Here is a 14,595-nt window from a genome sequence, read left to right as displayed (position 1 = left end):
CACCATTTTCTATTCTTAGCTTAACAATCCAAGGTGTGAAGTTATAATAGTTGGACAACAATTTCATAAACTCTTCTGCTGCCTTTAACAAAGCAAGAGACTTTACGTTAAATATGCAAAGTTAGGTCTTATTAAGTGAATGGATGAAGTTGTGGGAACGTGTTATAGTGTTACTTCGTCATACTCAGACTCAAATGCCAGAGAAATTATTTCTGCACACAGAGCCATGTACGTATTTTTACCTTAAAAATTCCTGCTTTCTTTGACTGCATTATGGATAGATATCATCAACCCTATGGATGACATGCTATTGGAAAGAACTGTGAACGCGGCGAGGAGCACCATCCAACTCAAAGGGTCTTGACGAGCTGGAACAATGGACTAAAATTATTAAGATGGAATTTGATAGGGGTTGATAACTCTTTTATCTAAAAACAAATCACGAAGCTACAGCATATGGAGAAAGTTAAACAATAACCTATGAAATAACAGGAATTTGATCTGAAAGCAAGATTAACATATGCAGCTCTAAAACAAGAGAGGGTTTGATCTTAGATTGCATGGTTAGAGTAAAGGAATCTATGTCATTTTCAGTCAGAGAGATACGATTTCCTAGGAAGCATATTAGGATATTTAGGAGGCGTACGCATCAAGTTGAAGAAAGCATAGTCAATATTATTATGTAATTTTAAAACTGAAAACTTAAAATGGAAAAGACATTTTCTCCTATTTTTTAAGTTGCCCTTTCAATTTATTATTTCGTTTGCTGTGCAGAAGCTCTTTAGTTTAATGTAGTCCTGCTTGTTTATTTCAATTTTTGTTGCCTGTGCTTTCGGTGACTTATCCAAGAATTCTTTGCCAAGACTGATATCAAGGATTTTTCCTCTATGTTTTCTTCCAGGAGTTTTATGGTTTCAGGTCTTAGATTTAAATCTTTGATCCACTTCAAGCTAATTTTTGTGAGTGGTATAGGATAGGGGTCCACTTGCATCCTTTTGCAAGTAGATATCCAATTTTCCCACTACCGTTTATTAAAGAAATTGCCCATTTTATGTTCTTGGCACCCGTGTCAAAAATTAATTGACCATATATGTGGGGGTGTGTCTCTGAGCTTTCTATTGTTTCACCAATCTATACACCTGTTTTTAATGCCAGTATCATAGTTTCGATTATTATACTTTGTTCTATCGCTTGAGATCAGGAAGTGTGATGTCTCTACCTTTGTTCTTCTTTTTCAGTAATTCTTTGGCTATATGGGGTCTTTTGTGGTTCCATATAAAATTTGGGATTGTTTTTTTTATTTCCGTGAGGAAAAAATGCCATTGGAACTTTAGGATTTCATTGACTCTATAGATCACTTTTGGTAGTGTTGGCATTTTTCACAATATTAATTCTTCCAATCCAAGAACAGAGTATCTTTCTAATTATTTGTGTCTTTTTCAATCTCTTGTGTCTTACAGTTTTCAGTGTATATGGCTTTCACCTCTTTCGTTAAATTTATTCCTAAGTATTTTATTGTTTTTGATGCAATTGTAAATGGAATGCTTTCTGGATTTCTCTTCCAGATAGTTTCTTATTAGTATATAGAAATGTAACTGATTTCCGTATGTTGAGTTTGTACCTTGCTACTTTACTGAATTCATTTATTCATTCTAGCGGATTTTTAGTGGAGTCTTTAAGGTTTTCTATATATAATCTTACGTCATCTCTCATTAGTAAGACCTATCTCATTTCTTCCGGTCTGCTGTACATTTAACTCATTCATTTATAAATGTTATTGAGCATTTACTATGTGACACGGACTAGGCACACCTAAGATAAAGTGATGAACGAGATGGCTATACGATTCCATCGACCATCTCTCTACTTCAGAAAGCCTCCTTCCCAGCTCCATCTTGCGGGGTTTCCTGAACCAGTCCCAAGGCAAAATCCTCACTTTCCTTATCTGGTGAAACTTACATTTAGTCAGCTCCCCAGGTCTAGTGTCTAAGTGGAAATTTTCCTCCTCCCAGATTGCATCGCATAAAGCTCCATTGTTAGTGATCGGACCCCTGGACAGACTAACAATCAACGAGCCGGCACTGGCATAGGCATCCTGGGTGTTAAAATATTGAGATACACAAAAATGCTGCTTTCAGGCTATAGTAGAATCCAAAAAGCCATAATGTAAAATACTTGGGTCTGAGGGGTGGGGAAGGGGTGGTCTTAGTTCGACGTTAATGGAAAAGGATATCCCACATGGGTCTGAAGGAACCGAAACAAGCACAAATCTAAAGAAAAGGAAATGTCTGCTGTCCACAGCTGATCATACACTGAACTAAGAAAGCCTCACGGTCACCTTCTAACCCCATTGTACTCCAGATGAGAATGGGAATGTAAGACACCCTGTTTGAGAAGGAGCAGGACAGGGGACAATAGCCAAACCCCAATACCACCTCCTCCTCTAGCGTCCTCAGGATCCAGCAACCAAAGGGCTAATGCCAACACAGAAGGGGCTTTCAGACTCCATTCCAGCACTACCTGGTGGCCATTCTGATTCATTTCTCCTGGTGATACCCACCCCTCCATGCTCACAGCCTGGGAACCCAGAACTGGAGAGGAGCCAGGCTTACACCTGCCATCTGATCTCCTCATCTGGCCTTCAGGGAACTGGCTGAGATAGCTCACAAGAGGCCAGCCATCACAGGTCTCTCTGTACCCAGTGGCATGTCCTGGCATTTTAGGTACTCTTATGAAGAATGGCCAGGAGACAGATGGGGTTGATGGCAGTTTGGGGCTAAGAGGTACCCAGGATATGGGTTCTATTTGACATAATTTCCTATTAAATTTCAACTCCATTGAGTAGAAAAAATTTGATAAAAACATGTCAATCACTCACCAAGGGAACATTAACACCATTAATTTTATTAAGAAAAATGAAAACTAATATCTATATAATATTTGCTCTATGCCAGGCATCATTCTCATATATCACTCACTGAAATAATAAATCACCCCATTTTATAGATGTGAAAAATGAGATACTTAAAAGTTATATAAAACTTGAGAGACAGAGCTGTGATGCTAACCTCAGCCCAAGAGAGAGCCTCCCATCAGACCTGAAGAATTAGGTGCGAACTTATTAAATATGACAGTCAAACTGTCTTCATATATATATATACATATATACACACATCTTATTTAAAAGGTTGACACTGTTACATGACCTAGAAAAATTTTTAATGTAATTTGTTAGTTTTGTAAAAACTTAGAGATTATACAGCATCAAAATTAATGTTAATAGAAGAAAATGTTTTTATTTACTCAGACCTCAAGTCATCCCATGGCTATTCATTTAATGGGGGAAGTTATTGGAAGAAAAATGGTAATTGTTGAATATTTGATGAAAAATGTGCTTTTCAAATTTTAATTTGGTAACTATGACACTTAAATTTATTATAAATGCAGTTTAGAGAAAAAAGGCATTTTAAAATTTGATGATTTATGGAATTTCTGTGAATTTACCAGTTGTTATAACGTAGTGTGCCTTATTTGGACAAGGCATCTTCCATACGCTATCTTTGACTGGGCCGGGGTGGGGATAGTGCATTTCTAATGGGAAGTATTGAAGCATAGACTGTTAAGCATAGAGCACTTGGCAGTGATGCTACAAAAATGATTTAAGCTCTGATAAATACTGACTTTTCCATGCAGGACTGGTTACATAATTTGCAAGGCTCAGTGCAAAAGGAAAATTCAGGGTCCCTTGTTTAAAAAGTATTACACATTTCAAGATAGTGACAGCAGAGCATTAAACCAATGTGGGGCCCATGTAGGTGTGGAGCTTTGCGTGACTGCACAGGACGTATGTTCAGGAAGCTGGCCCTGTTTCTGTGTTACAAAAATCTGGAACTTAGGGACACGTTTCATTAAGATTTGCACTGGTAAAATGACGAGAATGAGAAGAGAATTACAAGGGAGTGATAACAATTTCTGGAAAACAGGATTTGAATGGAAGCATGCAGACAAATGAAAGAGAAATTACAGCCCAAAATAATTTCAAGTGGGAAATGCAGCAGAATTGGGAATCGACTTTCCAGGTGTTATCTGGATGTGGGGCTGGCAGGTGCAGTGTGACATGGTGAGACCAGAACTAATAAAACTGTATTAGTTGGTGCTCACAATTCATCGTTTCCCTCCACCAGCTAAGGCAGTTTAGAGAATTAAAGAAAAGGCAGTTTAGAGATTACACGCAGACATAAAACTTGGCTCTTACCTCTGAAGAAATTTAACAAACAATCCAGGGAAAATTAATGCTGACCTAGGAGGTAAACAAATACATAGCAACAACAGAAGAGCTACATCAGCTATATAGAAAAACCCGCTCGGACCTTCATGCTTGAATATGAAAGGACAACCAAGAATCACCAGATGGAGAATTACAGTAGCAAGAGTGGAAAAAACTAGGTAAACAAACATAAAAAAGGGATACTTGAGGAAACACAATTTAGTAAACGGAGATATTCCAGCAAGACATATACAAATAAATGTCTGTCAAAACCCAGGAACCAAGGGAAATCACACATAATCAGTCAGCTGGAAGGACAGAAAGGATCAGTTTAAGTTAGAGCAGTAAGTTAGTGGGTTCCTAAAGTCTTAAAAAAAAATAATTCATTGGATTTTAAGCAATGGAGAGGAATGAAAAGCTGCAAGATCGTAGAGATACGGTAAGGAAGGTTACAAGAAGAAAACGAAAAGCAGAAACCCTAGTAAGAAAACAGAGAAAACTGTGTAATAAAATCATCATTCGACATAAAGCAAATTAAAACATGACACAATTTTGAGTGTATTATAAGAAAAGCGACGTCATTTATGTGTCCTGGTATTTTCCCCTTCATGTGACACAGAGGTCCATGGTTGAGAGCTGAGGACACACAGACCACCATGGAGTTTTTGTCTTTGACGAACTCTTAATATAGAGGGAGGCACAACGGTGGATCAGGAACTCATGGTAGCAACTTCTAATAAGTGGATTCGCAGATATAGAAGCAGGATATCAAGAGAAAGTTCACTTTGTTGTAGCCGCCAGCCCCCGAAAGACACACGAACCACCAGGAATCAGTGAGTCATAGGAATACCATTCTTTATTCAGCCAGCTGGGTCTGCTAGGGGTATGCAGACCCCAAATTAAGCAGCCCCGAAATGTAGAGGGTACAGGGTTTTTAAGCCCCAAATCCCATTCTTCATTGTGTCTGAACACAAAGGTCTATTTTTCTCCTATTCACTACCTGTCAACCTATAGGTCGGGGTGTGCAAGCGGGGAGCACAGAAGCGGAAAACTTGTTATCAGAATGTTATGTCCCTATGATCAAAAGCCTTTTGTTCCCATGGCGATAGTCAAACAGTAATTTCCTATAAGTAGTAAATCTCAAGTAGTCATTTTTCAGCCACCACAACTTCTAGGTTCCCCAGAACCCAACTTTCGTTACCACTTGACCTCTCCAGCCGCTTCCTAAAGGTCTCTTCCTAAAGGTTCCGCCCACAGCACTCTGTGCTTCGACCTAGGAACTGAGCCTGCGCCAACACTAGTGCGCACGCGCCACCTCTTGTCCAATTGGAATCCCAAACCCGGATTCCAGGTGGGCGGAATAACCTCAGGGTGGGGCGGAATCACAGAGCCGGAGAACGCACGTGATTGGCCGGCCTCAGGTACTTGTTCTTTCATGGGCGGAGCCTCGCTTGAGGCCACGTCTAGAAAACTATTCTCCTAATTTGGGAAGGGCTGGGCGCGCGCCGAGAGTGGAGCTGCGCGTGGCTCCGAGTGCGCCTGCGCGGAGCGCCGGGACAGGGCGTGTTCCTCGTTCGGGTGCGCGTCTACCTCAGGCGGGCTGCGGTTTTCCCTCCCCGCAGTCGTGCGCCCTGCGGGACCCCGTCATTTCTACGCCCAGCCTGATACGTGCCGCTCTCCGCGGTGAGTGTGCGTGTCATTGCACTTGGGTTTGCGTGTCTGCGCGCGGCCGGAGTGGTGCCGGACCATCCCCTCTCCACTCCCCGCCCCAGCCTCCTCGGTGCACCCGGACCCTGCCCGCTGACGCCCACCTTCCAGGGTCGAGGAGAACCGGAGGGTGCCATCTGAGGTTCACTCCTTTCTGCCCTTGCACCCTCCCGGCCGTCGCCCACGTGCTTTGTTGTTGTCGTTTGGTACAGATCATGTCCAAGTCTCTGAAAAAGTTGGTGGAGGAGAGCCGGGAGAAGAACCAGCCGGAAGTGGACATGAGTGACCGCGGCATCTCCAACATGCTGGATGTCAACGGCCTGTGTGAGTTCCCGGCAGGGCCTTAAAAGCTGGAAGGGCTTTTAAGTTTTACAAGTGACTGCCGGTCGTGGTGTGAGAGGTTGTCATAGTTTACATTCCACCGCCTGCTTGTAAACATCACTTGTCAAGACCGTAGAAAGTTTGCAGTCAGAATTTGTTCTGTTTTGACTGGAAATGACCATGAGACCGGGGCGGGAGTCACACAGAGAGTTGCTGCTGTGCCTCAGCACTTGTCTGTGTCGGTTTACAGCATTTGGGTGGGTTTCCCACACAATTTACTTAATAGCCACTTTAGTATTTAGTTGAAAATCATTTTTGAATTCTTCCTACCTCCTAATACAGTCTTTGGCCCTTGAACAAATGCCACAGAAAAGTTACGTGATAAGTAATTGTGCCTGGAGTATGTTCAGCATTTCTTGACACATTACCTTTTTCTGGGTCTTTTTTCTAACTTATAGTTCAGACTTTTGTTATCTTCTGCTTGTGCTACTGTGATGTCTTCCTAACGTTCCTTCTTGCGTCTAGTTTCATTGCCCCTGTGGTTAGTATTGTGACTTACACTGCTGTTTTCCCGTAACATATTATTGTGTTACTCTCTAAAGGAGGGGTTGCAGATTCAAATGCCTGCGGGGTCAGATGAGGATGGTCATTAACTCCTTAGTATTTCGTGGGAAGGGGGCAGCTGCTACACCTGGTGCTCAGATCCAAACAATTGTTACCACCTGGGGACGTTGGCTTAGCGTTGCTATTTTTTTTTTTTTTTAGAAAGTGGGAATCCAGATGAAATTTCCTTAATTTTAGAAGTCGGCAAGGAATTTCAGTATTTGAAAAATACTTTATAAAGATGAAACAAGACACTCTTCATGCTAAATGTGGCCTCAGTTTGGACCTTCTCCCTTAAACACAACTCCTGTTTAAGGGTTGTTCATTACCAATAGTAATGCTCCAGGTACCTTGGCGTGACATGCAAGGCCTTCCTGAATATGGTCAAATACTTTAGCTCTTGTCTCTACCATGCATTTGGTGTCTCAGCCATGCGACTTCATTGCCCTTCCTGAACCTTGGCACACGCTTTCATGTCTGTGTACCTTTACAAGTGTTTCCTCCCTCTCCAGTCTTCACCTGAAATCCTTCCCTTTTTATCAAGAGTCAGCTCAGATATCATAGCCTAAGTGAAGCTTTCTCTATATCAAGCTGAGATAGTCACTCTCACTTCTGTGAAGTTGGTTATGCCTTGTTTCATGACAGGATTGTAATGTGTTTTTAATCTAGACTACTCTTCTCCATTGGGAGACTGGAGGGGCTGAAGCTGTATAATAGTCATATTGGCCTTCTTTATAACAGTGGCTGGAACAGCGTAGGTGCTCAAAAATGTTCAGTGGATGAAGGAAAGAATGATGGATTAGACCTGTGAGTGTCTGAGATCCAGACCAGGATGTGACACTGGAGAAGAAGGAGAGAGGTCCGAGAGACCCTAAAAGATGGTGGAGTGCTCGTTAGGCATGGAGGGAGCAGAGTCAGATTTCAAATTGACTGTGAATTCATGGTTTGTGCTGAGGTCAGATTGATACGTCTCAGAAAGGGAAAGGGAATGAAGAGCTGTAGACGATTTGCAGTTGGTGACTCTTAGGAAGATACCTGGCATTAAGCTTAGCTTTTGTACTACTTAGCATTTCAGTCTCTTGAGGAATGAAGAGCTGTAGACGATTTGCAGTTGGTGACGATTTGCAGTTTAGGAAGATACCTGCCGTTAAGCTTAGCTTTTGTACTACTTAGCATTTCAGCCTTTTGGTATGTGTTGGCCTCTCTCCATAGTGATGGCTTTTTGGTGGCAGCAACAGAGCAGATGTCTCTGGTACTGAAATGGCAGTTGTGGATCTGGCTGTGTCCCCACGCTGCCCCTGTCTGGCCCTGTTGTGATCCTGATGATCCCTGGGGCAGTGCTTCATTGGACGGAGGAGATGGTGAGCAGCAAGTAGGAGACCCGGCTCGGCTGCAGTCTTCGCCTTATGGCTTTCTGCTCCTTGGCACCCTTTTTCTCACGGGCTTGAAGAACGAGGTTTCTTTCAGCAGAAGAATGTTACACTTCTCAGCTTTGAAGAGGATCCTTTATGTAATATTTATAAGTAGGGACAAATGGCATAGCTATTTTGGTTCGGTTGCATTATCTTTTTGAGGCCTTGGTTTTTACTGAAGAAGAAAAGATAAGACACTTGCTTCCTGCGAAAGATGTTTCCTGCGTAATATGAGATGGTGAAAAGTAAATCATTCTTAAATTTTCCTAGAGAAGTAACTTAAGGAAGAACAATAGTACTTCCTGGGGAGTTCATTGGAAGTGAATTCGGCCTCTAGTGTGCATAGACCCAAGGAGTGGCCGCTTTCTGCTATAACTCCCTGACTTCTGGAATCTTGGAGCCTTAAGAAGCCCATTCCTCAACTGGAACTCATCTGTCAGCAGTGCACATAATGCTTACTATGTGTATCTAAATATTTTACATATGAAAATATTTGACATGGTTAAATTAACTAGGATAAGAATTCCCATATTCCTTATAAAATTATGACAGTAACCATGGGGTTTTATGGATTAACATCAAGATAAAACATTGGGAATAATTCATTTGCATGGACAGAGAACAGTTACTGTGTCTCAGACTTTCCCTTCATTGTCCTTAACTTCTTTCAGTTTCTCAGAAGATAAGTGAGAATTAAGTTTTGAACAAAAACATGGAGGTTTCGTACTTATTCTAAGCATATGAAATGTCCATCTTTCTGCTTGGGAGAGTTTTATAAACATAACGCTGCTTCTGAGATAGTCAATTGCCTTTAAAAAATGTTTTCAGGAGCTTAGGTACCAAAAACTTTCTGATGGGGAAAACTTGGTAGGCCGGAGACAGCCAGCAGACAGGTTCTAGAGTTTTCTGCCAGATTCTGGATATGGCCAGATCCTGCCCTGAGAGGCAGAATAGTACAGTGCTTTTGAGTGAGGCCTTGGGTTGAATAGACTGGCTTCAAATAATCCATCTTCTTCTACTGCTGTGAAACTCTAGGGAAGCTACTTAACCTTTCTGAGCCTCACGGTCCTCGCTGTCAAATGGAGACGTAAGTACCCATTTGGTAGGACTGTTTTAGTGTAAATGCTCGGGAAATATTATCTCTGCGACTCTGCAGGTGGAACCTGTTTGCCTCAGATGGTGCCGATTCCAGTGTCCTCAATGGCCTGAACCAAGAGTATACCGGGTCCTGTGTCGATGTTTTCCACGTGGCTTCTTAGGACCTGGAGAATTTGGCACCTTTGCCTAGGGTTCTTACAGATTTAGATTGCTGTATATATTTTTAATTAACTCTCATTTTTTTCTTTTCCTTCATTTTTTTTACACATGTAACTGCACACGTGTTTTCCTTAAAGCTTTCAAGAGTAATAACACTGATTTCATTCTTTTTGTTAAAGAAATTTCACTGCAGAACCTCTTCCCCCTCGCAGTAGCCGTCTCCACCCGGGTGATAAAGCTGCCTTTGAAGGGTCCTGTAATCAGCTGCCAGGGAGCTGAGAATCCCACCAGTAGCCTGGGAGACTTTGCTCAGTTCTTTTATTTAAGTCTTTTGTGACTTTTTAATCTCTCCAAGTTTATTGCCCTGTTGGGGGCCAAACCTTTATCAGTTTTTTTTTTTTCCCCTGGTTAGACTAAAATATCTTTCAGATCAGTCTTCAAAAAGAGAAATACCTATCTTGGAAGAAGTGGTTTTTCTAAAGAACCCTGCAAAATGATTCACAAAAGTACTAATGGAAGGAACGTTTCAAAAGCCCTGTTAAACCTGGAAGTGGTCACCTTCCTTAGGAATTATCAGTTATAGACATACCTCATTTTATTGCTCTTAACAGGGGTTGTGGTTTTTTGTTTTGTTTTGTTTTGTTTTTTACAAAATGAAGTCAAGACCCTCCACCAGCAAAAAGAGAATGCCTCTCTTTATTGCCGTACTGACTTTGTTGTGGTGGTCTGGAACGAGTCAGGATCTCTCCGAGTTTGCCTGTGGGTGGTCTTTGGGGGAAAGAGAAAAGTTGGGAAGGCCACATCCTTGAGCCGTTATCTTTATGAAGACCTTTTATCTTGTGCTCCTCCAAGTTGCCTGTATCTGCCCACCTCAGTGTTCTGAAACCTGCAGCCTCTGGCCTGGGAAGCCCCTTGCTCTCTCCAGCTAACTCCTCCCTCCCTTGTCACTTAATGCTTGTAAAAGAAGGAATGACTTACTTATCTAGCCACATGACTCCATTTGTGTGTCACTTCCTCTGAGGAGCTCCCCCATCACCCCATCCAGCCTGGTTGAAGTGGCTTTTCTGGGCCTGGTGTGCATGCTTCTGTTAACCTCGTACTGGGCATAGTGCTTGGGGAAAGTTGATCAAAGAAGGGCGCTATTGCTTTTAGTTAAGAATTCAGGCGATCTAGGGTGGAAAGCATAGCACCCTAGGGAGAGGGAAGTAGCCTCTGTGTCCCCGCCACAGGCTTCTCTCCTTCTTTCCTAAGGGGGAACAGTTTACAACCATCAGGAACATGATAGAACTGTTTAGTGTTCAAATTTGATTTTAGGACAGGGTAAAAACAAAACATTTCATCCAGATAGGAAATAAAAATAAAGAAAAATTGTGACCCTCTTTGGTGTAATTGAACTAGTAATGACCTTTCACCATTTTTCAGAAAATCATTTGACATTTCGGTTCCTGTCAGCCAGGGCCTCTTTTTTGTGAACAGCATTTTGGTTACTAGCTGTGCAACCTTGAGTAGGTCACTTAACCTCTCTGTGCCTCAGGTTTCTCACATATAAAATGGGAATAATAAGAATAGCCACCTCATAGAATTGCTGTCATTATCCTAAAGGTGCCTGGCTCACTGTCCGGCCCATCTCGGTCCATTTGGGCTGCTCCGACGGTATTCCACAGAACAGGAATTATTTCTCACGGTCTGGAGGCTCCAAGTCCAAGGGCACGGTATGGGCAGATTCGATGTCTGGTGAGGACCTTCTGGTTCACAGACAGCTGTCTCCTCACTGTGTCCTCACATGGTAAAAGGGACAGGGATCTCTGGAGTCTCTGGATAAGGGCCCTTATCCCACTCATGAGGGCTCCTCTCGCCTGACCTCATCACCTCCCAAGGGCCCCGCCTCCTAACACCATCACAGAGTGGGAGTTAGGGTTCACCGTATGAATCTGAGGGGAACACATTCAGTCTATAGCATGGCACATAATTAGTCTTAATATTCGTTATTATTAGTTTATTCAACTGTTATATCTATGATTATATAAAAACCACAAAACAGTGTCTCTAGTTTTCGGAATTCTTAGTAATGGCGCTTACCCAGTCGCCTTTGCCTGTTTATCTCCATGTTTCATCATGTCCGAGCACCCAGCGCCTCATTCCTCACCTGTTTTGGGATTTCCTGGGAGAAGTTAGAGGGGCATGCTGAGTGTGACAGGGTCAGGAGGGAAAACAGTTGCCTCACACGACAAGTTCAGAGCCATAGACAGTGTGGGAGGTGGCTGGGGGGATAGCAGAGCGTTTGTGTCTGTTGAGAATGACAGGCATAAAAACTTGACAATTTTTCAACTAATAATTAAAATACCATGTGTTATCCAGTAGCTATTTATTGAATGTTTTTTTTTTTTTTTTTCCTGTGGTGGGCACTATCTAAGCTGAGTCTCTGGGAATTTCCTTCATGTTGAGTCTTTAAATTACCTAGTGATAAATTAACATTTGCTATGTTGAGAAAACTGTAAGCTGTTAAATGGATCCAAACTAGTTATATTTTATCATAAGAAATCATAACACCCACTGCCTTGCCATTATAGCCAGCTCTTAGTTGTGCTAATCAGTGCTAAAATCGAGAGGGGATAATAGTTGAAAACCAGGTCCTTATTTCGTAAATTTATGTGAATCTGGCTTAAAGAAATTCGATCTAAATATAGGAGATTCACTACTACAGAGAAAAAATAGTATTGATTTCTTTCCATGACATAAAGGCTTATTGCTTCACTGAGTAGCAAGTTTGTGCAGGTTGATTTATTTTTTCTTTTTTAAAGCAAAAGGGCATAAAAATGCGGCCAAGAAACAGTCCATGTAGATCAAGTGTCTGGTCAGCAGGGGTCAGTGTTGAGCCTCTGGTTTGCTCAGGGTTCCTCAGCCCACACTCTCCTTAGTCGACTGTGTGGCGCTTTGTGAAGCTCACAGTCAGACCTCCCCTGTGTTACGATCTGTCTGATCCAAAGCATCTTTAATGTTTGGGTGCCATAACTGCAGTGCAGGTTTGATGCCTTAGCTCAAGGAACGGGGGTTTCTGAACAGAGAGGCGCCGATCAGTCAGCGTGTTTCCAAAGAGAAGATGGGGGCGAAATGGAATTTGCAGTGTCCCCTTTGGGCAGATTTCATCAGTGCGTGATATTTAACAGTGTGAGAAAGTATCTTGGATTTGAGATGATGATAAAGACAAAAAGACTAACGATAGCTTAACATTACCTACTTTATTGGTTTATTAGGGCCGCTATGCAAAATGCCCCAGGCTGGGGTCTTAACAGACGTGTGCTTCCCACAGTTTGAAAGGCTAGGCGTCCGAGATCACAGTGTCTGCAGGGTCGTTTTCTCCCGAGGCCTCTCTCCTTGGCTTGCAGGTGGCTGCCTTTTCACTGTGTCTTCACATGCCCTTCTGTGCGTGCATGTCCCTGGTGTCCCTCTGTGCATCCACTTTCCCCTTCTTATAAGGACACCAGTCAGCTTGGATTATGGCTCACTTTTTAATGGACTCATTTTAACTGTAACCTCTTTAAAGACGCTGTCTCCAAATACAGTCACATTCTGAGGTACGGGGGTGAGGGCTTCGACACAGAAATCGTAAGGGGCCACAATTCATCCCATCACATCTACGCTGTAGGTCTGAATGGTTCATGCTTGAGTGTTTACATGGGACAAGTGCTTCTCACACGTGTTATAGCATCACCCTTTGGTGCAGGTGATAATCATCAGCGTTTTACAGATGAGCAAGCCGGAGGTTATCTATAGTTTGTTAAGTCCCAGCATCACACAGTTAGTGGCAGAAGCAGAGTTCACATTTAATTGTGTCTGACACCTTTGTCCTACAACACTGTGCTGTGTCGTTTGCCATCCCCAGTGTGCAGCAGGGGCCTGGCTCTGACATTAAGGTGCAGGGTTTCTGGGGCTGACTGGGGCGGCTGGCCTTACATCAAGGTATTCACTTTCAGAATTTTTGGAAACACTTTCCTGAGCAAATAAAATGCATCATTTGGCCAGCCTGCCAGCCTGAAGACTTAGTTTTAGTGTATCATTACAGGGCTTTAACTGTCGAAGAAAACACTAGAAACTTATCTGTATCGGTCAGTATTAACTGTGAACCCTCCCCTTTTCCTTAAACTGTTAAATCCTAACTGAATTTAGCGATCCGATGTGAGATCTCTTTACACTGTATATTTCTCTTTTTCTGTCTTCAAACTTAGAACGTAGTTTAAAACACTCGCTATGAATTGTGCTGGAGAAAATTGTGTTTGGGAAATAATGATTCACCTGTTAATAAACCACAATTACGTGAAATGGTTTTAACTGTAATTTGCCTATACTTCATAAAAAGCCTTTTTACTTAATATCTTTTCTGCACATCTGTAATATATTCCCTTGGACTCAGCATAGTTCGCAATTTTAAGGGTAAACGGAACCAAACGGAAGGCATACATCAGACTGGGCAGTTAATTGGCAGGAGTTATTTAGGACACAGCACAGAACAGAGATTGGTGACAAGGTTTGCAACATCAAATGTTTATGTGGTTTTTTAGAGCTGGAAATACTTAAGTCTTCAGGCCATGTGAAAGATACCTGTTTAACCTATTATATATTTCTGATCTACAAGTTGTATACTATTTATTAGAGAGATTAAAAAAATAATAGTATAATTAAAATGCCACATACATGTGGAGTATATTAATGCATACACACAGAGATTAATACAAGTACAAACATATGCTTACCATGTGCCGGGCATTATACTAAGCTGTCTGTATGGATTATTTCTTTTAAGCCTCACCATTTCATTACTGTTCTCTTCCTCCTCATCTAGTTTATAGCTGGGGAAGCAGCTTTGTAGAACTTAAATAACATGTTCCAGGTCACACAGCTAACAAGTAGCAGAGGCAGGCTTGGAACCCAGGCAGTCGGACTTTAGAAGCTGTGTTCGTAGCTTGTGCTGCCTTGCCTTACTCACATCACCAGCGTTGTTGACAGGCACGTGCACGCATAAAGATAAAA

General features: G+C 42.2%; 1 protein-coding gene across 4 annotated transcripts in view; it reads left to right on the top strand.

The window, feature by feature from the left end:
* Nucleotides 1–5,775: 5,775 nt before the first annotated feature.
* The window catches only part of RSU1 (Ras suppressor protein 1), a 156,699-nt gene continuing 147,879 nt past the window's right edge, over nucleotides 5,776–14,595 (top strand). Inside the window, exons 1-2 of one of the 4 annotated variants that reach the window (XM_025043436.1) lie at nucleotides 5,776–5,956; nucleotides 6,187–6,298. In XM_025043436.1, coding sequence (XP_024899204.1) covers nucleotides 6,190–6,298 — 109 coding nt within the window. In that variant the 5' untranslated portion in view covers nucleotides 5,776–5,956; nucleotides 6,187–6,189. The remainder of the gene's footprint in view (nucleotides 5,957–6,186; nucleotides 6,299–14,595) is intronic. The other 3 variants (XM_015585585.2, XM_006906985.3, XM_015585584.2) reach the window with 3 other exon arrangements.

This window comes from Pteropus alecto, unplaced genomic scaffold (assembly GCF_000325575.1).
Source record: "Pteropus alecto unplaced genomic scaffold, ASM32557v1 scaffold11, whole genome shotgun sequence".
In the NCBI taxonomy this organism is placed as follows: domain Eukaryota; kingdom Metazoa; phylum Chordata; class Mammalia; order Chiroptera; family Pteropodidae; genus Pteropus; species Pteropus alecto.
Note: the sequence above shows the minus strand (reverse complement) of the source record. Positions and strands in the feature narration are given on the sequence as shown.